The sequence below is a fragment of the Nematostella vectensis genome, chromosome 10, assembly GCF_932526225.1.
Source record: "Nematostella vectensis chromosome 10, jaNemVect1.1, whole genome shotgun sequence".
Taxonomy (NCBI): domain Eukaryota; kingdom Metazoa; phylum Cnidaria; class Anthozoa; order Actiniaria; family Edwardsiidae; genus Nematostella; species Nematostella vectensis.
The window spans coordinates 1,726,004-1,752,703 of NC_064043.1; the positions used below are offsets into that span (position 1 = coordinate 1,726,004).

The following is a 26,700-nucleotide window of genomic DNA, read 5'->3' on the forward strand; positions in this document are numbered from 1 at the left end:
GTTAACACGCGCCTCCTTTTCCCTTCACGTTAACACACTCCTTTTTTTCTTTCCCTACGCTCGTCTTGAATGAAATTCTTGAAAGTCACATTGGATCCATCAACCCAGAAATAGACTCTCTTTCTCCTTTTTCACGTTAACACACGCCTCCTTTTCCCTTCACGTTAACACACTCCTTTTTTTCTTTCCCTACGCTCGTCTTGAATGAAATTCTTGAAAGTCACATTGGATCCATCAACCCAGAAGAAGACTCTCTTTCTCCTTTTTCAAGCCAATACAGGCATCAAAGAAAACAAAAGCCGATCCTGCGTTCGAAAGCAGTTTTCGACTGTTTTCTTAATCGTGATAAGTTTCTATCTTAATTAATACTTTTCATGTCACGTGAAGAAATTATGTAGCACAGTGGGTTTTCTACGCGTGCGGAAAGTACATTAATGGCCTCAAAGTAGTTAATAACCCAATAAATTCATTCATCCTATGCAAGATGTGCTGAGCTCGTTCGCGAAGGAAACAGCAGTAGTCGAAGATGGGGAATATTGGCTATGTAAATGACATAGCCGAATTTTAATGAACATGAATTAAGTATAATTACAATCTTCTTGACATACGAAATAACTAGCCCTGAGCGAATGTGGGGTCCGAAGGTGAGGGCACAAATACGCCAACAGTAGGCATAACCGGAAGCATGAGCACGAGGCGGGGTGGGGAGGAGGCGGGAAGTTTACAAATAGAAACATAAAGGTGAATAAATAGGAAATGTAAAGAACTCACCCGGGCTCAAGTTGGTTTGCTAAAAAAGCGCCAACTGACTTTTGCGAAAGCCAAGAGGGGGGTCTAGGGATTGGCCATAAAATTCATTTTGATGTTAAACATAGTGACCGTTATCATAGAAAGCAGTCCCATATGAAGAAAACGTTGTCGTTTTGGGGATCTAGTAACGAGGAATCTTAGCTTCTCTTTAGGGACCTTGTCCATCGGCTAAAGATGGTCACAGTAACTTTTTTTTCTTTTGATTACAAGTCATAAAGTTTACGAAGCACCTGCGATACGGTTACCTTAAAAATGACAAGAATCATGAAGTTTTTCCAAATAAGGAATATATTAGTTTCCTTATATGGTAGTGACCGCTGCGTTTGGCAAAATCGACAATTTTTGGCTAAATTTTCTTGATTTGAACCTTTGTATCACGCAACCTCGTACCTACCTTGTTATCGCCAAAGGTGTCGTACAGAAATGTGTCCTTTTCTTCGTTGTTTATTATAACTAGCCCACTACCACTAGGTCAGCCTTTTTTTTTGCATTATTACATTTCTTCTCACCATCCATCTTACGATAGCATTTTCCCACGTGGTATCTCCAAATATAATGTAAGGGCAAACTATGGTAAACTAAAGATGTGTGTTTCAGTTTGGGGGGTGGGGGGATTCTAGGGGTGGTGTTGATGGAAGGGAGGGGCCCCACCTTTACGGAATCGATGTCTTCTATGTATTTTGCCCCTATTTACCTTGCGTTTCCCAAGGTACCATTCTGGGTCTTCTGTGTATTCAGTTGTGTTATCTACAGGCCCGTCATACACTGATAGAGGGGAGTACCAATCCATTCATGTCCCGCGGACCTACATTGTACACAGTGCACGGCGCTTTCTTCCTGCACATCTCGGCGCACTGTGCGAAGTCTTGGATGAGTTCGCTCCGCCAGGGCGCCACGTGCTTCAGTCTGATCCTCTGATTGGCTGACGGAGGTCAAAAAAAGGCTCTGGCTCGCCTATGTCACACTGCTGGTCTGATGACGTCACAAAATGCTTGAGCTTTGTAATTAATACATTTCTGTAGATGGAATGTAATGAAGTGGAGGCAAAATGGGAATTTATTACCACGGCAATGTGCGCAGGATTTTTTTTTTTTAGAGACTGCAGTTGTCATGTTTGAAGATAAAAAATATGAAGGGAATGGAAACTGACAAAACCTGAAAACAGTGATAGCTGTTAGCTGATACAACATGAAAACACAAAGTTATACTGTCCATCGAGGGTCTATAGAGGGACTTAAACCAGAATATCTTGTCGATACAGAGAATGATACATTTTGGTTTGTTAAAAGGGAATGTTTGTTCCAGAAAACTAATCGCTGAGTGAATGCGATTTTTATCGGACGTGTCCTAGGTGAACCCTTTAAAAGCTAGATCAAGGAAATGTTCGAAAATAAATAGGAAGAAAGTTCAACCAAAAACGCCTATCGTCGCGGTGACGATATGTTGGGGTAGTTCAACCAAAAACGCCTATCGTCGCCGTGACGTTTCTTGGTGCGAGTAGTCGAATTGGATTCACGTGAGGAGGATATAGCTTGGCTAAGGCTTTAAAGTATTTTTAGAATGACACACAAAGTGTCTTGTCATATATTTTTTTTGAATACGTGTTCCCTATGATATGGGACAGTTTATGTGAAGAATTTATTAAATAATTGTATAATTAAGCTGGCAGAGAAGATAACAATTCAGATGCTGCCCACCGTAGATAAGACTCTTTATCTTCGCTTTTAGCAAATTATTTTGACATCGCTCAGCCAAAAATGTTCAAAAAGGAAATTTGAATGTTGAGGTTATTATGACACATCATAATTTTCATGATTTTAGAGAGAAACGCCATTCATTATAAGTACGTAAGGGTTAAATACCGAGGACGGAGGCAGTTCGCCGTATAACAGCCTGAGGGCGAGGCTGTTATACGGCGAACTGCCGACGTCCGAGATATTTAACTGGCTCATTACATGATCTATACCTAGTAAGTAACAATTTAGACTGGGTGGAAAGAGACAAAACTCAATAATAGTCGACTTTTTTGGGAAAAAACAAACAAACAAGGCTCAGGTTATTTTTGACCTGCAAGAAAACCCGGGAGAGTTGGTGGTTGATTGCACAAATTTGAAAAGCTCATTAGATCAATACTGTACCCAACCAAAATTAACATTTAGACAGAGCGGGGCTGCTCCATGCACGGACTCGATTCCCAAAGGTGGAGTTGAAAACTTTGTGTAGCTCGGAGTTTCAGTGTGGGCAGGCTGCGAGAATGGAGCTCACTGACAAATATCTATTTTCAAGAACTGTGATGCCGAAGCTTAGGCACCTGAGATTAAACAATTTAAATTTTATGTATTCGTCACTCAAGAGGAATTATCATACTATAGTAAGTACTTAAATAATTATAATAAGTAGTGAAATGACAAAACCATATGAAACATTTAATCAGGTCAAACTAAAACAAAACAGAACATTTCCAATCCCTTTACGAAAAGCTTAACCTTGATAAAATGCTTAAAATGTTTAACAATGCTATTATTGAAATACCATACCTACGTATTATATACCTACAATTAACCGAAAAAAATTGATACGCTCAATATTATATAACTACACTATCTTTCATACCTACAAAACTAGTATCAAACAAACAAAGGAGTGTAAATGCAATTGTAAAGCCACCTAATTCTTTGGTCGAATAATCGACACGCCCTCTCTGAAAGGAAGGGCTAACTGCTCTACTCTTTTGTCGTTTTTGACCAGTTGGTTGAAATCGTGAAGAGCCTGTCTTCTCGAGTCATCAGGGTCGTACAGCAAGGCACAGAGCGAATTATCAGCTAGAATGAAGCCTGTTGGCGTAAGCATGCTTAACGCGAGATGGTAGTACGTGATGTACTGATCTTTTGCCGCGTCTAGGAAGATAATGTCGAATTTCTCTTGAGCGGACTTCAAGTCTGTCATGACGTCTACTGCATCACCGACCTGGGGAATGAGTAAATGATATCAAAACTTAGTACATTAAAGGACAGCCGACAAGACCACTCAGAACTTGGCTGATTGGCTGGATGCAAACATCTTACTGACTTACCTTGAGGGTAAGCTTATGCGCCTGCGCAGAATCACGGAAGAGCTTGTCAGCAGTGGAGGCGATGGTTTGGTCGAACTCGATAGTCACCACCTGGCCATCTGGAGGGATTCCCTCGGCAAACGCCATAGCAGACATTCCAGTAAACGTACCCACGTCAAGAACACGTTTGGCATTCGCGATCTGAGCCATCATCTTCAGGAACTGAGACTCTAGATGTCCCACCATGCATGGGACGAACATCTGCTGCTGTTCCGTTATTATGGCAATTTTCTGAATATCTGCACTAGGGGGCTCGGAAAGATCGCCGGCATAGTCTTCTACGCCTGTTACGAAAGTTTTAATAAAAAATAAGGCGAATATCAAATGAATATTTTAGGGTTATAAAAAAACCCGCAATAATGGGAGGGGGGGAGGGGAGAACTAAAATGTGACCCCAGTTCAGTTACCTGGTCGGCAGAGTTGATTTGGCTCAAACTCGGGAGGGTGAGGGGTGTCCTCGGCCTGCTTCAATGAAACGTTGCGAGTGATTCCCTCGTTGCGCTTTTTCTGCACTTTTTCTATCCACTCTTGATAAGAAAGATTGATTTTTCTTTTCTTGTTCTCATTCTCGATACCATTCTCGCAGCCATTCGGAACTGCATCCCCATTTGGAACAGCATCCCCATTTGAAACTGCATCCACATTCTCTTCTGGCAACTCCTTATTCACGCCTCCGACCGTAGCTGGATCTTCAAGGCCAACATCTTTGCAATGTGCTTCAATGCCCAAGCCCTTTCTTGGAAACTCTTGGCAGATCTCTTTGTATTCCCGTAGTCTCTTTTGAAGGAGCTCGAACGGCAAGTGGTTCAGATAGCCACAGTTTCCAATGCCCTTTGGGATAGGTGCGGCAAGGTTCCCCCCTCTCTTCTCGATCATCTTCTCTTGTGCCTTGTAGATCTTCATATTATCACACATGACGGGGTGCCATAGGGACAGCTCTAGGCCGCTAAGAAGGTTAAGAATGCGGTAAAGCTCCTGCTTGGTAATCCAGTCATTGCAGAAGGAAAGGTAGGCTCCAAAGCCCATGCCTGTCGCCACAGCGTGACCGTGAAGCATTCCAGCTGGCAGCTCGTACCCAGGGCTCCACGTGTGTCCGTAGGCGTGTGGGCGACATTGATGAGTCTCCCACAGGTTACCATATTCGGACCGGACGTACCTGTTACAACATACCATCTATCATCGAGATATACAAGCAGTAGAAATAGCAAAAAGGAAACAAATCTTTAATTGGGTGCTTTAAAGTACGCAAGGATTATAAACCGGATCAATACTGCTTTAAAAAAAATGAATGAATTATATTTTTATTCTTATTTTATTTTCCGAGCGGAGTGTAACGTGCAATCGTCACCTGTCTCCCATCAACATAGGTAAAGTGGCTAGTACAGACGGACCCTCAAAGTTCCTTTACCCACTGACGAACATTCAACTTTTCCTTTACACATGAAGGATCTATTATGAATAGCACAATAAAGTTTCTCACCCTTCAAGAGCTTTCCCAATGATGAGGTCACAAACGTTTTCAAACGTTTCCTTGTCTCCACTCACATCATCGATCTCAGTACCAAACTTGGTCCACACCAAAGTGGACGAGACTTGTTCTAGCAAGTTAAACAGCTCCTCGTCCTTTACCACGGCCATCTTGACGATCTCCGCTATCCCGTGTCTGATCCATCCATGGTGGAGGGTGCGGAAAAAGCTCCTGTCCGTCAGGGTCAGGACGGGCGGGTGGTAGGAGCCGTACAGGTTCTTGAAGCCGAACCCGTCGCAGCATGTCCGGGGGGACGGTCCAGCATCAATGCCGGACACAATGCTGGTGCACAGCATGACGTAAGGGGTGTTACGATGGTACAGGGCTGCTGCGAAACCAGCGATGTCTGATATGACACCCCCACCCATCACTAGTATAGGCTGATCTCGAGAGACTTTGATCTTCTTCAGCTCAACTAACATCTTCTCTACGGCGGATATGTCTTTGTCCACCTCGTTCCCTGGGAAGACCAGTTTCCAGAGCTTGATATTGTGGGTGTCGAAGTAGAGTTTGAGGGGTTCACCATACAGCTTGTCGACCTTGTCATCAATAATTGCGACACATCTTCATTAAAGAAAAGAAAATGTATAATCGAAATAGGCATGCGATAAATAGAGGATTATTTTTGGTTAACTGGCTCGTTTTTAGATAGGATCTACCGGTTTTATTTTCTTTCTTTTTTTTCATTTAGAAATTTCAACGTTAGTAAAGTGAATCTTTCTTGGTCATGACAGGCTGTACGTCCTGTTATTGCTGTCTTCAAAACCGATATCGGAAGAGAATTTATGTTTATGAGAAGAAATATATGAAATAAACCACCCAAAATTACAATTGTATGCTTTATCTACCGAGTCCTATCGTAAATACTACATCAGCTTCCCCGAATCATCTGATGGAAATGGATGTTTTCTCACACTTGCTATTTTGATAGGATTACAAAATGGCGGCTCCTAAGTTGACTTTACCTGCCAAATGGCTTATAAATGGCGGCTCCTAAGTTGACCTTACCTGCCAAATGGCTTATAAATGGCGGCTACTAAGTTGACCTTACCTGCCAAATGGCTAATAAATGGCGGCTATTCAGTTGACCTTACCTGCCAAATGGCTTATAAAAGACAGCTACTAAGTTGACCTTTCCTGCCAAATGGCTTATAAATGGCGGCTCCTAAGTTGACCTTACCTGCCAAATGGCGGCTACTAAGTTGACCTTACCTGCCAAATGGTATATAAATGGCGGCTCCTAAGTTGACCTTACCTGCCAAATGGCGGCTACTAAGTTGACCTTACCTGCCAAATGGCTTATAAATGGCGGCTCCTAAGTTGACCTTACCTGCCAAATGGCTTATAAATGGCGGCTACTAAGTTAACCTTACCTGCCAAATGGCTTATAAATGGCGGCTCCTAAGTTGACCTTACCTGCCAAATGGCTTATAAATTTCGGCTCCTAAGTTGACCTTACCTGCCAAATGGCTTATAAATTTCGGCTACTAAGTTGACTTTACCTGCCAAATGGCTTATAAATGGCGGCTACTAAGTTGACCTTACCTGCCAAATGGCTTATAAATTTCGGCTACTAAGTTGACCTTACCTGCCAAATGGCTTATAAATGGCGGCTCCTAAGTTGACCTTACCTGCCAAATGGCTTATAAATGGCGGCTCCTAAGTTGACCTTACCTGCCAAATGGCTTATAAATGGCGGCTACTAAGTTAACCTTACCTGCCAAATGGCTTATAAATGGCGGCTTCTTAGTTGACCTTACCTGCCAAAAGGCTTATAAATGGCGGCTACTAAGTTGATCTTACCTGCCAAATGGCTTATAAATTTCGGCTACTAAGTTGACCTTATCTGCCAAATGGCTTATAAATGGCGGCTACTAAGTTGACCTTACCTGCCAAATGGCTTATAAGCATTCTTAAGCTCCTTATTCTCTGGGTCGAGAACATCATTCACAATTTTGATGGTGGTCGTCAGAGTGGTGCTCATCGTGCTCTCGATCAGGGACGCGTCCGGTTTAGCCAGTACGTAACCCTCACAGCTGCGGTAGATCGAGGTCGGGTAGACGGCATGAGGGTCCGCTTTTTCCAGGTAATCGGCATTTGTCTGGTAACATTCAGGCAGCCCATTGTCCTGAAGGACGTGGCGAACTGGTTTGGTCGCTAGAGGACTTTCGGAAATCAGCTTAGTGATGTGGTCCCATTCAGCAAGTTTTTTAGTATCATCAGTGACACTGTAAAAACATGAGTAATGTTCAAGCAAACGGTTTACTTAAAAAAAAAAAAGAAATGAGGCAGCTCGGGGTTCCTGTGGAATTTGGATGTCACAGAAAGCCCGTGTTCCTAAAGGTTTGAGACGCCTGCGGAGGCTTTTTCTGCGAACTTACTTGGCGACGAGGTCGTTAAGCTGCTGTATCACGGCAACAGTTGGTTGGTTGTAGAAATACTTCAGCTGTTTAATAAGAGTAAGCGAGTCAAGATCGCCTCTGAAAGACTTGGCCAACTCCTTTGAGAAGACAGCTAGGCGTGACACGTTAATGAGGAGGCTACTGATCCTCGGCTCCCTGAAGATCTTCATCGCTACCTCTTCTGCACTCACTTGCGAGGCGTCAATGAAATTCCAAGAAACCTCGGCAAGCAATCTGATGGCTGAGTGAATCGTTTCCTGTAATTTAAAGAAAAATGTGCATTGTTAATCCATCATGCGGAGAAGTAACTTGCGAAGTGGAGTGGCACGATAGCTCAGTGGTACGGGCTTCGTCTATCAAGCAAGAGGACCAGGGCTCAAACCCAGGCCAAGTCAGCTGTGTTTTTTTTTTCTTTGAGATATAAAAATCTGGCTCTCTACATTGGGGACAGTGAGCAGTGCAGCACATTACCATTTTTGGTAATATCGATTTACCTACTTATAATGCAAATATTCAAAATGGCCGCGCGGAATTTGTTTTGTTATCGAGACGTCGCATCGCAAAAAGTGACCAAAACAGCAAAATATCCTGATCTATAACAAGTTTGATATTTGATTGATGAATTCCTGTGTTCGAAAGTAAAATATCGTTTGGGAAAAGCTTTTCAAATTGAGCGCTTTTATTTAAGACTGCCATAAAATCTCTTCGTAATGTTTACGTTTAGAAAAATAGGAATATGAGTGTGATGGACCAAAATCTACGGCTTAGAACTTTGACAGGATTAAACTAGGAAAAATGAGGTTCATGGAATACTAAAACAATCTTCACCACAAGCCGAAATGAGTGCCTACAAGGTATGGTGAAAGTTGAGGAGAGCGGAGGTTGAATTGTGAGAAGGATAGTGCTAGTCAAGGCCCAACGTCTATACTTCAACAGGGAAAAATCGCCGAAGAATAGGTATGAAAATCCGTGTAAACATTAAGCCGAAAAGCATTTTACCCTTCCCTTGTCTCTGGGGTTCACTTCTTCTCATTCTTTGCCAAAATGTCTTGCCCTTCGAACACCACAACAACAAAACTCCACCAAGAATAAATAGTCTCCCCTAATCCCCCCCAAAAAAGTAACCCAAACCCGAGTTCTACTCCTAAAACATACAATAGCTTGAAACTTGCCAGCCCCGTAAAAATACTATAGATGAAGCATTATGGAGAAAAATTTGCTTATCAAATTTAATTTATTTATTCCGATCCCTTTTATAAAAACTCCCCTTACCGTGCATTTCTCAACCTTTGATTTAAATCGTCTGATAAGTTTGGGGTCAGGTATCGGATAGCTTGGTAACCGCCTAACCAAGCGCACCCGAGGAGCCAGGCCTCCGGGCCACAGCTCCCCGCCCACCAAAGGGATACCCGTCACACCTTTCGGTGGAATATACTTACCTAGTAAGTTGCATGCTACCCTAAGGGTGTGGTGCCTTTTCCCAATTGTCTGCACACACCATAAAATAGCCCTCATTGAGTAAGCTCATTACATAGCCACTCAAACCAGTCCCTCCCTCTAAAATCTAATGATAGAGGTGCAAAATATGTTAAAATAAGCATTTGCAATAATAAGAACTTTTTGATAAATTACCCCCCCCCCCCTTCCCTGCTCATCCTCAAAAATACCCAAACCTGAGTTCTATACATAAATATACCAATCATAGAAACTCACCTCCCAAACAAATACCCAAACCTTAATTCTATAGCCCAAGCATACACAATCTTCAACTCTTAGATTTGCTTATTAAATCAAAACAATTTTATTCCATTTTGATAAAAAAAAGACAACAAACAAACTCTGTGCAATAGGCACTGAGATAAAAAATGGGCCTGAAGTATCACCAAATATAAATATTTATTTTCCATACAGTATGATATCTATGACTGCACCCCTATACTCCTAGAATCTCCAAGGCCTAGTAATCAAACCTGGTACAAGAGGGGGTAAAAAGAAGGGCATAATATGCTAAAATAAGCATTTGGTCAAATAAGCTCCCCCCCCCCAAAAAAAAATACCCACATCTGAGTTCTATACATAAAATATATCAAGCATAGAAACTTACCTCCCAAACAAATACCCAAACCTAAATTCTATACCCCAAACATAAAAATTCTTACTATCACTAAAGTTTTAAAAGGGAGCTTAAGCACTCAGACTTGCCTATCAAATTAAATTAATTTAATTCCCTTTTTATAAAAAAAAGACTCTTTGCACATATAATAGAGAATGATGAGAAAGAAAAATGGGCCTGAAGTATCACCAAATATGAAAAAATAGCTATTTTCCATATGATATCTGCTCTAGTGAAGCTTGGAGCCTCTGGTACCCAGGGTATGACTACACTCCCATTCTCCTATAATCCCCAAGGCCTAGTTATCCAACCTGGTACAAGTTTACTTCGTCTTCACAACCTGTGTCAGCACCCCCCATGTGACATACCCTTAGTCACCACCCCTTTGCCCTTACCATGCCTTTTCCTCACCCTATGTTACACTCTATGCCTTTTTCCATTTGCCTGCACACACAATGAAATACCCCCTCAATGGCTCTGCCTTGGTGTTAGAACCTGTGTATTGTGCACGATTTGTGTCACAAAACTTCCTTTGTTTGATAAAAAGAATCATGATGAAACAGAGCTGAATACAATAAAGTCCTTTGGGGATGGTTCTAACACCTAGGTATACATACACCCCTCATTGAATAAGCACATTACATAGCCCCTCAAACAAGTGCCCCCTCTAGAATCCATTTTTAAAAAGCCATAATGTGAGCATTTGTGGTAATGACTTTTTTTACAACGAGTAATAGCAAACTAATGCAGCAATGTATAATGACTGCCATCCCTGAGATTCACAGATCAAAGCAAATCTATTGATTCCAGGATCAAATATAAGCATTTAAACATAGTACTTTCATGTAGTGTCTTTTCATTGCATACAATAAACAGTGACTCGCGGCCATTCTGTATACGATTTAGCTTTATTTTTTTAATGAGACTCGCTGCCATTCTGTATATCCCAGCTAAAATTTCTTCTTGGAGTGTCTTCATTTCGAGTGTGAAAGCAAGATAAATCCAGGGAAATTCTGTGCAGTTGTATGACTCGATGAAACATACAACTAAATAATTGGCGATCAATGTTATACCCTACTAGCAGTGGCTTACCCTTCCGCGTTCATTACAGTACGATTCGGTGAAGTCGTAAAAATAACCCTGCAAATGAGGTCTCTTGCCGATAAGAAACAACACAAATAGGATATATATGACGCACTGAGTCAGTGAAATCCCTGCTTAAACAGATATATAGATTTAGGCACTGCCTAAAAGCGGAGCCAGCATGACTCTTTTCAGCATAAACTTGTGTAGAACCCCCCTTCCCTGCACATTCATTATGCATCATGTTCCACCACCCACAAAAACTTTCAGGTGTGAAGGGAGGTCATATTTATTTTAAAATGAGGATCAATTAAAGTTCTTCACAAAAAACTGGGTGCTATCTTATTATCTTCAAAATTAAAAACAATAAACAATTACTTATCAAATTCCTATACATTAATAAGTATATCAGCAAATCACAGTGGATTTGAGGTAAAAGTACTCATTCCCTGCCTGTATTGTCCCAATTCCCTTTACTTCTTTAAATTACTTTACTTAACTTGTAAAGATAGGGTTTTATCATTTTCTTTCTCTTGTGTAAGTTTTAAAGTAAGCAATTCAAATATTGGAAAAATATATTTTTTAACCTTCTCTCTTGTGCTGTAGAATGTAACTTTGCTAAGGGTGGATTAAAAGCACTCCAACATATTTGAAAAAAATCTGAGTACATTATTTTATTATACAGTTAAGAACCACATATAAGAACCTAGAATGGACCTGTTAACCTAAAATTATCAAATTAGAATATTTTTTAAAAGCATCTATTTAGCCTATAATTTGAAATAGGTTGAAATAGGAAAATTGATTTCTAAATAGTTTGAAATATGATCTTAAGGGATCATATAGGAGACCTGTTTTTGCTTTTATGATTAACTTACTACCTCAATTACTTTACCATGAGTCATTGTAATAGCAAAAGACTATTTATGAACCTAAATAGCCTAAATGTCACTAACCACACATTATACAGGCTAACTTGGAAAAAAACTAGGGTTTTTTTAGGGGTTGGGGGCTTTTCTCAGTTTTGTACAGGGTCAAAGTCTAATCCCCCACCCTGCCTCAGGAGCATGGGTGTGAGAGTTTCAATAATAACAAGGCTGGAGGGAAAACCACAAGTTGGATGATGGAGACTAGTCAACTAAATAAGTTCACATGAAGACTTGATGATTGATGTATATCACTAGGATAGTATAGGGGGGGGGGGGGGTTGAATAGGGGTATGTAAATCCGCCGATCCGCAACATTTTCGGGGCAAATCCGTGGATCCGCAGATATTTTTAGACCCGCATGGTTTGACAGATAAACAATAGCATCGATTGAAATTCATTTAAAATCCGAAATTCGACCGTCAAAGCAGTGAAAATCCGAAATCCGTGCCCAAATTGTCAACAGATCCGCAATCCGCCGTATTTCCAAAATCCGCCAATCCGCTGAAATAATCATCAAAATCCGTAATCCGTGAGCATTTCGGGGCTGAATCCGCCGATCCGCGAACCTATTCACCCCACCCCCTCTAGTATAGGACAGTATTAGAACAAAGGTTGATCTAACCAGAGCACAATGGAACTGAAAATATGCATAGCTATAGCTAATATGATTCTCCATCAGGGATAACCATTTGTAATGAGCATATTATATGTTACATGCTATATGTCCCGGGGGGGAGGTACTCCCTTATATGGGCTCTACAGGGACGTTCCGCTGGACAGGGTATGGTTATTGACCTCTCTGTCCTAAACAGGGTATACATTTGAGGCCTCTCTGACCTGAACAGGGTATATATTTCAGGCCTCTTTTTCCTGAACAGGGTACATAATTTTAAACAAGGCTGCCCTAAACAGGGTACTAATTTGGTTGCTTGCTAAACCGCTGACTCTGCCGCCGATCTGATTGCCTTGCTTACTCTCACATGCTAACAGGGTCCTAAAATCAAGGGTGTTGTCCTAAACAGGGTCCTAAAATCAAGGGTGTTGGCTTAGACAGGGTATGGTTTTTCAGAATTTTTGTCCTAAACAGGGTCAGGCTTCAAAACCCCCCAGCCGTACCCCTATACCCAAACATAGGCTACCAAACATAGGATTCCCCCCCGAGCTATATGTATATTATATACATTGTATAACACATTAAACGTTGCATTCTTGGAAGTCTTTTTATTGTTGTTATGATATTCTATCTTATAAGTATATGTGGACGCGCCATATCGAGAATCCGACCGTTTTAACGGTATTTAAAAATACCATGTGTCGTCTCTCCGTTTATTGCGGTAAAATTCTAAAAGAAACTACAACTAAAATCTAACTTATAAACTGATAACTACTCGTACATTATACTTACAATTTGGGGTCCTACATGTCGACGAAAGTCCCGGCGCTACTTCATTTACAAACCACTTAATCGTTGCTGTCCGTACTAGCAGCTCACAAAAACTGACATGCATGTTAAGCAACTGAACAAAATATACTGAACAAATAAATATCCACGTGCAAGCGAAAAATACTATCTATTGTCCGTCACTAAAGATGCGGTATTGAGTTCCGTTACTATTAATGCGGTAACGAGTTCATAGAATATAAAGGCTTGTTTGTCGCGCACTAACAGTAATAAATGCTTACAATTTTTTTTATTACACTTCATACAAAAGCCCAGAACATTACATCAGTATAATGTACAGATCCAAATGGGCAGTAAAGATTTCACTATAAATCAACCCAAGTTTGAAAAAGTATGTTATACGCCTATGTGAATCACTAGTTGCACTGACGTTCCAAGTGTCTACACCATGCCTATGCTTACCATCTAGTTTTTCTTCAGCTTGTATGTAGTCTTTCTAGTTTTACCAGTAAATTAACATTGTAGCTTGTTTGCCCTCGCAAGCGCCACATCCTTGTGCAATGGGGATGACCCAGTGAAACTGGAGTACTAAACAAGGTATGTAGGCAGCACTATGTTGCTTGACTAGAGAACTCAAAATGTGTCAGTTCCCAGCTATGGCAATCTTAAGATCCAGGCCTGCTAGGGTATACACTCAGAAAAATTGTACTATGTTTGTCGGCTCCCAAACAACAGAAATAAGCCTATACCCAGTGCTCAAGATGCAAGGGATAGTATCGCCCCATATGCATTTTGGAACCATGAGAGAGTGCTCTACTAATGCACTAATCATTTTAAATCCCCACCCCCTGCTACGGTCCTGATTCTAGAAATTTTATTAGCTAAGACAAAAAATTATACTATAAGATACACATAACACAACAGGATCCCGAAAATTTAACTTTGGTTTTAGGGTTAATTATTATGAGCTTAAGGTAAATTTCATGTGGGAAACCTTGTAATATTATCAGACGACTAACAGCTATGGTTCTTGCTTCTTCTGGCTCTGGAGCCAGGGTAATAGAGAACATGATATTATGATAAAGCTGCATGTTTTTGCTGCAGGACAATGTTAATAACTAAATCATAAGGATGAGTGTCTTTTTGATACAGGTATATACATATGCCCCTTCATCAACCTTCACTTTACAAACAAAAGAACAAAGAATTTGAGAAAAATAGCAATAAAATGTTGCCACATTTTTTTTTCAGAAACCCCTGTGGGTCATCTAATAAAACTGTTATCACAGGTAAATATGCAGTTGGTATTATTTAGGGCTTTAAGCAAACTACATTTTTTCAGAGCTGCATTATTTTTTAGGGTCTCAGAATGCGCGAACAAAAAAAGCTTTGATGAGACATGATATGTTATCCATATTGTAATTTTCAAGACAGCAAAAAAGCACACTACCTCAATTTGCTTAGAATTAAGTTTTAATAAAATTATTGGTATTTATTGGGGTTTGTAGTTTAAGTTTGTAGTTTTTTTTTCAACAGAGGTATTAGAGGTATTTAGGTTGTACTATAGGCAGCTGTACATTAAGTTAACCCCTTTTGTATATAACTTGAAGACATGTATACAAAAACTGGAATTAATTTTGAGTTTTAAATTAGAGATGTGGGTCAGTTTCAGCTGACCTGGATAAATAGACTAACCTTTATCATTTCAAGCCCTAAGTATCAGAAAAAGTGAGTGAGAAGGTCAATATGAGTTATGGAAACGAGGCCTGCTGTAAACAATGTGCTCGGTTCCATAACTCAGACAGCCTTTTTTCGTAAATCTAAGACTATCAAGCTAGTGCCGTTAATATTAAACCACTCCTAGAAAAACGTATCCATATGGGTTGTTCTAGCGATGATTTATGTCTTCATGTGAACGTTACTGGTATTTTTGGCAGTCTTTGGTTCAGCGAATTGTTCGGGAAAAGGTTCGGAACTCGCCGCCGTTCGTGTGATAAGTTCGTAACCGAGCCTAGACTAGTTCCCAGTTCTCTCACGACCAAGGGTAACCTGGGTGATGGAAACGAAGCTCTACCTCCGCCATATTGTTTTGCGCGCTCTGGAGGCCTGTGCCGAGGCAGATCGCGGCTGGCCGGCAGCTTATGACGTCATTGACCACAAAACTCAGTCGCCTAGTTATAGACCATTTCTATACCTGTGGGGCTCCGCTAAAACTAAATGACTGCCAGCAGAGAGTTAAAAAGTGGCGTTCAACATGATTTTCCCGATTCGATGGAACCGCCATTTTGTTTTCCTACTCTGAGTTGAGGCGTGTCCGCGTGAGACTGGGCATGGTAATACTCATCTCTATCTGATACCAAAAATGGTAATGTTCCGCACTGGTGTTCCCCGTTTTCTGCTTAATTCTTGCGCGTGCTTAAGCTCCTGATTTTTTTAAAAAAATATCCGCGAACTTTTCTTTTCGCGAAATTTAAATCCTGCGAAAATAAAGTAGAATAAGTTATGTCCACTAGCTATAGATATTACAGGCTAAATACACTTAAGCTATTTGCATTTTTGTAGCGTAGTTTTGGAAATCTAAAAACTGTAAAATCATGCTTGCGGAGTATAGAACGATACGGGTGATCTTCAGATAAAGACAATAAAGACAAAGACGAACTTTAGAAGCACACTAGCATACACACATTGGCACCAGTCGGGTCAAGACGGGACGCTAGCACAGTCTATTACCCGTGCAGTTCGGCAACCATTGACAGCTGTTTCGTCCTTATTAGGACTCGTCATAGTGTCCACAATTAGCTTTTTTTAGCTAAACACTTTTGACACTTAAATAAAGTTTATGTATGTATGTATGTATGTATGCATGGCATAGCCGGTTTGCCTCAGTTAAACTTCATCGGCAAAAAAACTGCAGGGCGACTTCGACTCGAACGAAGTGCTTTAAACCACAGCTCAGATCCATGTGGGATCTAGAGCTGCGACCGGGCTAGCGTGATGCCAATTGTGCGGATCACGCATGCGACCTTTGCTAGTCTAAAACTCCGTCGGATAGCCAAACTATCCTTGCGAGTATGTATACATAAATGTGAACTTTAGAAGCACACTAGCATACACACATTGATGCGCCGTCCGCACTTCACTTCACGGATCAGGGGCGGCAGAGTGGTCTCATAATGGGGGGGGGGGGGGGGGGGATTGGGGGGAGGGGCTGGTAGTGGTTCCAGGGGGACGGGTGGTTGGTAGTTTTAGGGGGAGGGGTGGTTGGCAGTTTAGGCGGGAGGGGTGGGTGGTGGTTCCATATCCAATTTGTTGTCGGTTGCACCGCTTGAAACCCGTTGGTATAAAAGACGTTAATATATAAAGAAACGCTCAGAAAAGTGGGGGGTGTGGCGCCTCCCCCACCCCCACCCCCCACCCCTTCCGCGGATAATGGGTTCCTTTATATTTTCTACACTTGGTCAAAGTAAAAAGGAATATTTTACACTGTTTTGTTACATAATCTGTTAAACAAGAGTGGAAGTGTTCCTTTAATTTTTCACGCCTATTGAATAGACGTAGTTAAAGCCTTTAAAGAAATTATATCTTATCAAAAAAGGATGCATGAATATATAATCATTGTAAGCCATCAACTAATTAATAAGAAAGTGTTGACTGAATAGCTTTTCAATCAGAACAAAAGAGATAATTCAATACGTTGACAAGTTAATTTACATATAACAAATTGTGGTTTGGCTTGAGGCTTGGAGCAGACGATTCTGTCCTAGTGGCTTTGTTGCATAACCATTCCGTTATGTCGTGACTTTTAACAGTTTCAACGCAACTTAGCACAGGTATTCAAATAACAATGTCAGCACTAAAGCACTTCACCATCTTTCTACCCCCTTGGGAATATCTAAGTCTAAATTTCTTTGTCATTTGCTCGCTTCAAACATTGCTTAAGCGTAGTTTCCAACCGTTATGCTATGTCGAAAGGACCTATATGTAACGTTGAATAATCTATTTTAAAAGACATTTGTTATAAAATTAATATTTTACCTTATACATTTGCTACCGACAAAACTCATAGGAAATTTCTGCATGGTAATCGAGCCTCTAGTATGAAAACATTATAAGGCTCTCAATACAACCTTCTTTTGGTTTCACGATCCTACATTAATAATTATTCCTGCTTCTTACATTGCTACTTCAATTAATCTTCTTATACTAACTTCAAAGAAGCCTAAGTTTTCGTAGCAGATGTGAGACGTCACATGATATATAGGTCGGACGAACGTGACTGAATCCTGATCCCGCATGGAGGCTGGGACCATTTTCGGTCCGTTGATTCTAGACCCACCTGCATTGCATAACATCGTTCGAAAATTTTCCGATACAACAATTTGTGACCGAAAAACTCTCATCATATATTAATATCAATGCAATATCAATTCTCATAATATGCTATGACTTAAAATACTAGGAATAACACAACAACTAAGTAATTTTCGGCCCGGTAAGTGCGGAGTACCATCCCATCGGGTAACATGGCTTTAATGCGCGGGTAACTGATGCTTCGTACTTTTATTAGTGCGCCTAGGATTTATTATTATTTTTTTTTTTTGCATTTTTATGGGAGATTAAAGAACAGACGACTTACCTGGTTCTCGTTGCAGTCTTCATCAAGATGGTAAAAAGTGATCTCTTTTGCTAGTTTCGCATTGCTTTTTTGGAGGCCGTTAGAAGTAGCTACGAATTTGGACATATTAGCAACTGGATTAAGTGAGCTTAAAAAACTGATGTGAGTTCTAGATGTGAGTCCTGTGAATGTCTGCGAGACTGAAAAAGCACGCATGAAGAACGAGCCTATTAAACGCTGGAATTGTACAACAACACATTTTCAGCCAATCACTTTCAACCTTTTGTTAGTCGATTGTTTTCATTTACGGTCTGTTAGAACCGGACCGGTGGTATGCGTACGCTTGTATTCAGTCACGTGACTTTCTTTTGTGCGTTAACTTCCGGTTTATGAAGTGGTGATCAAACAAACCAACATGGCCGCCGTTGTGCAAGCACACGCTTTTTTTTTCTCCGAGTACGCTGAAAGCCTAGAGCCAAATGTGAAGGATCGATACCCGAAAAAAGTTTTATTGTGTCAAGGGATCGACCCCTACACATTAAAAAAGAAAGATTGTGTGTCGGATTTCGATAAATTTCCCAAAGTCGAGTTCCTCGACATCTCGAATAACCGAGCAGCGAAATATAATCTATTGATTTATAGAATTCTGCGCTCCAGAAAGCCGCTACCAATGCTAAAAACATTAGGGAATGTTTTGGGAACATGCATCATTGGAAAACAAATAGTATTTAGAGATCAACAAGCATTTTACGAAGTGATTTTTAACAACTGTTCTCGGCATCTTTTTGTAAAATCGCTTACTCGATCAATCCGCGTATGAGGAAAATGTGAAGAAATAATATTATCAACAGTCAAAACTGTTATTTCCCAGCTGACGATGTCGAATGCCGAAGCCATTTTCAAAGATTTTATTCCCGGTTCTATTGCCGTTGAGTTTTTGAAAGGTGACTTCACTCTTTAAACCACTTCCGCTCATCTCACTTCCGTCCACCTCTGCTCAAGACGCTAGCGGCAGAAACTTTAGCGAGAGTTTCATCCCTTGTCTCTTTTTACTAGGTATGCCGTGACACGGAAGCCACTTCGCAGTTGAGACGGCCGTTAAACTGATAACCAATGAGAGCGCCAGAAAGCACCGGGCGCCGAAAAAGTAGACACAAGAGATACAAACGCACCAAAAATAATCAACAGCGCAAAGCTAAAAAAACAACTCTAACTTTATTCAAAATGTAGAGGTGAGCTCCCTGTGGCATAACCGCACACTGCCAGCAATGTGAGGCGGTATTGACCAAATGTGATTTGATTACTGTAGGTTCATTAAATATGCGAGCATAAAGTGGTGGTGAAACATCCCGGTGATCGAATTTGTAGAGGTGGGTTCCCTGTGGTTATGCACCGGGGGCGACTGGATACGTGAAGGTGAAAAAGCACAAGAGAAACGATGGACTTATGCTTTATTTACATACACACATGCACTATCAATACAAAGTTCATTCAGGTGTTCGACACTGTTTTTCAGACGTCCCGTAGAGAGTGTCCCTCTCTTGATTTGAGGGGGTCTCCCCGCGATCGGTGGGGTTTACTTCATGTATTTGTCAGCTTGTTCGGCTAGGAGTTTGGCTGAGGATTTGGCATCGTAAAACAACTCGTTGATCTCCTCGACGTCGCCCTTATTAATAGTGTCACGGCCTTTGCACAACAACAAAAATAATTAGTAATCGTACAAGTGTCAGCGGATACAGGGTAGGGTACTCGCTCGAAAAGTTCGTTCCTCTAAGTTGGAGTCATAGATCACGCCTGTTTCGGTTTCTTCGGACAAACTTATCTCATCAAAATTCTTGTAAGGCTTTCAATTGATTAAAAATATAACTATTAAGTTACGCTAATTGGTATTCCTATTTCACATTGGGTCAACTCTACTAGGCATTGGTTCCTCCCTATTGCACATTGTTTTATCAAAACACTGACATATTATTATCTTTTTTTTTTGCTTGACCAAAGATTTTGAAAATTTGGCGCCACGCTAGATTTTCAGGTATTTTTTTTTTCTTACCGCTTCTTTGGCATCGTCATGATCATTTGCGGAAAGTGGACTCACATCTCGGCTAGGGGAGGGGGGGGGGGGGGAGATAGATAGGATAAGCTCAAAAGCTTGAACCAAGTCTATCATGTAATCTTCATTTGCATTAAATACAGGCTCGATTACCAAGGATCGTAAGACCGCAACGCCCAAAGTCGGCTTGGAATAGAGTCTGTATTAAATATGGCTCTTGTATAATGCGTCTGAATTAAGCCTTAGAGCCAACATTTAATATGGCTCTTGGATAATACAAGCCTTGGTACAAATGTTCATGTCCAAATAAAGACTTACCGTTTATGCGGGCAAGTAGATTTGCAGGTGTAAGAAGCTGTACGGCATATCTAAAGAAAAAATGATTAGACTCGAACTGTGCCAAATCTGTAGAGTGCAAGGGTGTTCCCTAACACGAGCTTTTCTATCCTGCTCACCTCGCCCTGATCTAGCAATAAACCCATAAACACAGCATGTGTATGGCGGCACAGTGCAAGGGTCTTCCCTAACACGAGCTTTTCTATCCTGCTCACCTCGCCCTGATCTAGCAATAAACCCATAAACACAGCATGTGTATAGCGGCACAGTGCAAGGGTTTTCCCTAACACGAGCTTTTCTATCCTGCACACTACGCCCTGATCTAGCAATAAACCCATAAACACAGCATGTGTATAGCGGCGGCACGCGGGTTTTAAGGGGATTTAAACTCCCTACCTTTTAGGGGTGTGAGTCTTCTAGTGGGATAAAACATTGTAATCAACTTTGTATTTGACCATAGGGTTTTTCGTAGTATTTAGGGTTGACTTATTACAAACACTAGAGGCAGAGGGTTTCCATAGTATTTAAGAGTAGTATTTAGAGGCTGGGGTGTTTGTAGTAGCAATGATTGACAGTTCCACAAATACTGTAGGTTTACTGCAGGAAAATTTCTTAGAGCTTATGTTATTGCAATAGAGTAGTCCCACCACAATTCTCTGGTTTCCTGAGAGCTCCACAGTGACAGGTACCTGAGAGTGGTCTTGGTTCCTGTTTCACCAAGGAGCTCAAGCGACTCGTCATCAACCTGGATCCCCTCTATCTGTGCACGTATTTTTGTGATCTGCATCATCTCGTCTTGTGAGTAGGGCAGCGTGCGCACAATCATTACCCTGTCAAGTAGATCCAGGGGTATGCCATGGGGTGCTGATATCTCTGTACCCCTGTAATAAAAAATACCACATTAACAACAACATATCCAAATGCGGTTGCTCAAAGGTCTTTAACCCCCATCTCAAAATATAGGTTCACTTACCTAATTGTACAGTTACCGCGGTTTGTAGCAAAGATAACAATAGGGGAGATGGTTGACTCCAAGGCACGATGGAGGTAGGTGAAGCACTCTATGTCAAGCATGTGCACCTATACAATACAAGATACTTCAAAATGACAACTGAGGTAAAACTGTAACAGTGGTATTCAACCCTTTCCAGACAAAAAGCCTGAAAAATGCTAAAAATCTCTCAATGATGAACTAGGCATATGTTATTTGTTTTCATGTCGAAAATATAGTGATCCCTTATCAACTTCTGGACACAACAGGGTTAGGGGCAATAAGCTAACTTGCACAAATCAATGGAAATTGATATTTAAATCTTAAAAGACAGTAAGGTTAAAATAAGTTGAACATTTACTCTAACCCAGAAATTGATTGAAGTAAACCAATTCAACTAATTTCATGGACATTTATTGTTATTGGATGAAAACAGGAAGATAGTATTTTATTGATAAAAGCAATCAAGCATCCCTAATATTGTCCTGACAAAAAGGTGTTCTCAGACAAGGCTTACATTACATTGCACATACCTCATCAACAAACAGCACCCCAGGAACAAGCTCTGCCACGCCCTGGTCAATGTACTTATTCACAACCTGTAATAGAAAGAAATAATAATAAGGAAAAATATAACAAAATAACAGGGCTGGAAATGAGGAAAAAAATTTAAATACTCCATAGACCTGCATAACAATATGTTAATTCATTTCAGTGTTTAAAGTATTGTAAGACAACAAACCTTATTTATCTCTTTTCGAAGTTTATCTGCAATGGCAAAAGTAAATTGAGTTACAGCAGGTATTTATTAAATTTTATTAATTATGCTTTTGTATAATTAAAATTTACATGAAAAAAACTTCTTGTACAGGGGCAGCAGTAACAAGATTAAAAAACAGGGGGGGGGTTGTTCTTCGTCATGTCTTTAAATAAGGGAGAGACTTGCTCAGCCCTGCCCAGAAATGTGTACCTGTAATTTCTGTCTTCTTTGGCTTCATTAGTTGCCCCATCATGGATAAGATATCCTGTCCACCCTACAAGAGGAAAGCCACTAAAGAGCGTGTTTTGGTAGAACATGACAAGATATCCTGTCCACCCTACAAGAGGAAAGCCACTAAAGAGCGTGTTTTGGTAGAACATGACAAGATATCCTGTCCACCCTACAAGAGGAAAGCCACTAAACAGCGTGTTTTGGTAGAACATGACAAGATATCCTGTCCACCCTACAAGAGGAAAGCCACTAAAGAGCGTGTTTTGGTAGAACATGACAAGATATCCTGTCCACCCTACAAGAGGAAAGCCACTAAAGAGCATGTTTTGGTAGAACATGACAAGATATCCTGTCCACCCTACAAGAGGAAAGCCACTAAAGAGCGTGTTTTGGTAGAACATGGTTTGCTTATTTCATTAATAAGTTTCAAATTGAAATTCCAATAAATCATTCATGTTAATGATTCCTCTTGAAATAATGGCCTCATTGGGAGTATACATTGAATTCAAAATACAACCACTTTTACCACCAAAAGTGTATTAGTTTTATGGTATCAAAAACATCACATCTGTAGAACACTTGAGTTTATCCTATAACTGTCAACAGCTGGCTGTGCTGCTTTATAGAAACTCAACTGAATCAAGCAATACAATTGAAAGAGAGCTGTATTACTGTCAAAGCCTGGTTCTCAACATGTCTTCTCAGTAAATGGTCCGGTCTCTTATTGTAAGTACCATCAGGTCCATATTTTGAATGGAGGCCCTTTTCCACAGGGCAATTTATCCTATGTAGCTTGTGCTGATACATTCATTAGAGTGATTTGTTCTGTTTAGGGAAGGTTCTTCTGAATCTCACTAGCTATGGGCCTGACCATTCAATTTAAAAATAAAAAAGTGTACCTGAGGTCTTGCATTGGCAATGTCAAGATCATGTAAGGTGACATCTTGAACAATTTCTTTCTTTTTATGGACATCTCCCTTTGGTAGAGGCACGTATTCCTCCGCCTCCAGGTCAAACTCTGTAGCGAATGTGTCAGATCGACCTTGACGCTGTAATCACAGGCATGAAATGCAAAGTAAAGGAATAAGAACAAGTTCTGTTTGGGGTGAAATTTAGTTTTACAGGGAATTTTCAGGATCATTTAAGTGCAATTTACAAATTCCAGGGCAAAGCTAAACTTCAATGACACAATTATATAATATTGCATTTAGCATATTGTTTGTCGTTGCTTGCTGATAACTGCAAGGGCTACTGTATGGAGACAGATTTACAAATATCTCACCTTGACTGCTCCACTGTTTGCTTCAATATAAATAACATCTCCGGCCTCAACCTTTTCTTTTTGAAGACTTTCATAGATGGAGGGGTCAAGCTATTGATAACAGCACAAGAAAATGCATGTATTATTGTGCAATATTCCAATAATGCGCTGTTTAACATCCAAGGATGTGACCAAGCTCAGTTACCTTCAGTTGCTTTGTTCCTTTTGCTGTTTTAAGACCAATCACAACATGGCTCACTGTCTTGCCATACCCTGGACATTAAAAGCAACAATCTAAGCTTGACAAAAAAAAGAGAAAAACAAATACATCAAAGTTCCCTTTACCTCCCATTGGGTTTTCTGTTTCGCAGGGTGTTAGCTCTGTGACCTGAAAAAATGGGTGACATTAGAATCTTTGGATTATGGCAGCTTGCATATAGTCTCTCCCAAAACTTTACCCACCATGAACATTACTTACACTCGATAATTAAAATAACTTTTATTGACCAAGTGTATGGGCATTAAGAAAACTTAAGGACCCAAATATTTTCACATTGTTTTTTCGCCAAAAGCAAGGCTCCATGAGTTATTGACCAAAACAAGGACAGTGTGATATCTACTGTATTATACATTTTTTATTGCAAAGTGTTTTGTTGTTTCTGAGCGGGCTTTATGAAGATGTATGACCCACTAATGAACCAATATTAATCACAGGTGCACTTACTTCACCCTCATACACTTCTTTTGTCTCCTTAATACGCAGACCAATTGCTCTCCTAAAGTTCTCCATGAGCACTTCTGTCTTTTTCACTTCTGTTGAGTAAACTTCACTGCCAACCATTGGACAGAAGGGGACCTTAGGGCCCAGCTCCTGAGCAATGGCAAGTGCTAATGCAGTCTGCAAAGCAAACAAAAGATTCCAGATGTTAAGATGGAGCATCCCACGTATTTATCTGTGACACCATACATCTTTGCACTCAAATCACATGGGTGCATGGAAATATACAGTAAATTTAGACATTGATTTCAGTTCTTTGTGACCATCAAACAATTGAACTATTAATTTTGCTAAAAACAAGAAAGTGCTGAAGTCATACCTTTCCAGTACCTGGTGGCCCAGCCAGTAACACCGCTCTTCCAGCCATCTTCTTGGATCGAATCAAGTCGACAATCACGCCTGAGCCCTGGAGAAAATTGTTTCACTGGTTTAGAGGAGCCTTCTAAAATCCAAATTCATCCAGAAAAACCATCTATTTTCATTCTAACTACTAATACAAATAGTCTTTCACCTATGGTTATAGATGGATTTTATATTGTATCTCTTAACAGGCCCAGATAAAAACATAAAGGAGCCATGTCCACCTTGTCTGGCACTCTGATATTTATACGATATTTATCACTCATCTAAAATCGGATATAAATCAGATATTTCTTCACAGGGTTCTAGTATCAGATATTTAGTCAATATTATAAAAAAGCTCACAAATCTAATTTCTGATATATATCCGATCTTATACCCTTAGAACTGCCATATTGAACCTAGATTATTGCATCTCATGACTTGATAATATCAGATAATATCACAAGATTTACACATAGAAAGTCCATCTAATTACCGATATATATTAGATACTATAACTTTAGAACTGCTGTGTTGAACCTTGATTATTGCATCTCAAGACTTGATAATATCAGCTAATATCACATAAAGACTTGTTCTAATAATATAATCTCAGATAATATCACAATATCGAGGGGTAAAGCAGATGGAAGGAGGGAATCTAAATAGACATCTAGTAGATTCTAATAAAATAACCTCTGATAATATCACAATATCGAGGGGTCCAGCAGAGGAAAGGAGGGTATCTAAATAGACATATAGTAGATGATAATAAGATAAACTCCGATAATATCACAATATCGAGGGTCCAGCAGAGGGAAGGGTATCTAAATAGACATCTAGTAGATAATAATAAGATAATCTCCTATAATATCGCAATATCGAGGGGTCCAGCATAGGTAAGGGAAATATCTAAATAGGCATCTAGTAGATTCCAATAAGATAATCTCAGATAATATCACAATATCGAGGGGTAAAGCAGATGGAAGGAGAGGATCTAAATAGACATCTAGTAGATTCTAATAAAATAATCTCTGATAATATCGCAATATCAAGGGTCCAGCAGAGGGAAGAAGGGTATCTAAATAGACATCTTGTAGATTCTAATAAGATAATCTCCGATAATATCACAATATCGAGGGAAGAGGAGAGTAGAGGGGTCTAACCACTATCTAATAGCATGTAATTACAGGAAAACAATGATAATATCCTAATCTCAATATCATACACCAAAAACTGGAATTCGACTCTGCCAAATTTTCGTCTTTAATAAGACTTCATCAGGGCAGACTGAAGAAGGTGAATCCTTACAAGCTTATTTACATCAGAACAGTGGCGCGAGATAACGCCAAATTACAAAATAATTTTTAAACGAAATGATAAAAAACTATCAAACACTTGAAAAATTTATATAAGCACACAAACTTGTCGTTCGAATACCAAATATTTTGGAAGTTTGATATTTTTGTCAATAATTTCATTACAACCTGCTAAAACGAGTAAATGGGCTCTATTGAAGATCTGTTTTCCTCGTAAAGATGTTGTAATAGCCGTAACCAAGACATCCCATCTCACCTCACGTGCTGTTTCTTGGCCGACTAAACCAGACGCCATAGGGTGAGCGAAGCCATTTTCATCCAACCCAAGACCCTTAATGTGACTATGGGCTGCTATTCTTTGTGTTTTTGTTGTGCTCTTTACTTCTTCTATCTTCATTTTGAGTAAAATTTGTAAAAAAAATTCGACAACTAGTAAAACAAGCGAAAACGACAAGAAGGCCTGGACGCTCAGCAAGGTCGATAGGAAGATTCGTGAGAGTTACATTCTTTCATAGCTGTGGCGGTAAAACCCACACAGGCAACCCACCGTATCTAACTAGAACTTACAACACGAGCATTAATGCGTTCTCATGTTAACATGTGTACAATAAAATGTAAATCAAACTCATATTATAAAC

At 40.1% G+C, this 26,700-nt stretch overlaps 2 protein-coding genes and 1 long non-coding RNA gene across 4 annotated transcripts; 1 reads left to right on the forward strand and 2 right to left on the reverse strand.

The window, feature by feature from the left end:
* Positions 1-3,217: 3,217 nt before the first annotated feature.
* Positions 3,218-18,315, reverse strand: LOC5512159. 2 transcript variants are annotated; one of them, XM_001632488.3, is made up of 7 exons: positions 18,016-18,315; positions 7,832-8,109; positions 7,340-7,678; positions 5,403-6,014; positions 4,330-5,078; positions 3,884-4,206; positions 3,218-3,777 (listed from the first exon to the last, which is right to left on the reverse strand). In XM_001632488.3, exons 1-7 carry the CDS (start codon positions 18,208-18,210, stop codon positions 3,478-3,480), a joined length of 2,796 nt encoding a protein of 931 aa, XP_001632538.3. In that variant the 5' UTR covers positions 18,211-18,315; the 3' UTR covers positions 3,218-3,477. The 2 variants fall into 2 exon arrangements, with proteins under 2 accessions (XP_001632538.3, XP_048589378.1); XM_048733421.1 differs by lacking the exon at positions 18,016-18,315 and adding an exon at positions 9,125-9,168.
* On the forward strand, positions 17,080-19,871 carry LOC125573091. The gene is made up of 2 exons (XR_007313955.1): positions 17,080-17,209; positions 19,051-19,871. It is a non-coding gene; the product is annotated as an uncharacterized LOC125573091 (long non-coding RNA).
* LOC5512161 (ruvB-like 1) lies at positions 19,429-26,540 on the reverse strand. Its single transcript, XM_001632490.3, has 14 exons — positions 26,319-26,540; positions 24,721-24,807; positions 24,348-24,521; positions 23,969-24,011; positions 23,829-23,896; positions 23,645-23,734; positions 23,262-23,411; positions 22,342-22,405; positions 22,114-22,139; positions 21,905-21,970; positions 21,354-21,460; positions 21,070-21,261; positions 20,363-20,412; positions 19,429-19,680 (listed from the first exon to the last, which is right to left on the reverse strand). Exons 1-14 carry the CDS (start codon positions 26,457-26,459, stop codon positions 19,571-19,573), a joined length of 1,368 nt encoding a protein of 455 aa, XP_001632540.2. The 5' UTR covers positions 26,460-26,540; the 3' UTR covers positions 19,429-19,570.
* Positions 26,541-26,700: the final 160 nt, after the last annotated feature.

Coding starts and splice junctions, on each gene's coding strand:
- LOC5512159 (XM_001632488.3), bottom strand. CDS start 18,210: ATGCGTGCTTTTTCAGTCTCGCAGACATTCACAGGACTCACATCTAGA. Junction 6,015..7,339: donor GCTTATAAGCCATTTGGCAG/GTAAGGTCAACT, acceptor TCTTTAATGAAG/ATGTGTCGCAATTATTGATG. Junction 5,079..5,402: donor ATTGGGAAAGCTCTTGAAGG/GTGAGAAACTTT, acceptor ATGTTGTAACAG/GTACGTCCGGTCCGAATATG.
- LOC5512161 (XM_001632490.3), bottom strand. CDS start 26,459: ATGAAGATAGAAGAAGTAAAGAGCACAACAAAAACACAAAGAATAGCA. Junction 23,897..23,968: donor AACAGAAAACCCAATGGGAG/GTAAAGGGAACT, acceptor TTTAATGTCCAG/GGTATGGCAAGACAGTGAGC. Junction 19,681..20,362: donor TCTACTTGCCCGCATAAACG/GTAAGTCTTTAT, acceptor TGTTGTGCAAAG/GCCGTGACACTATTAATAAG.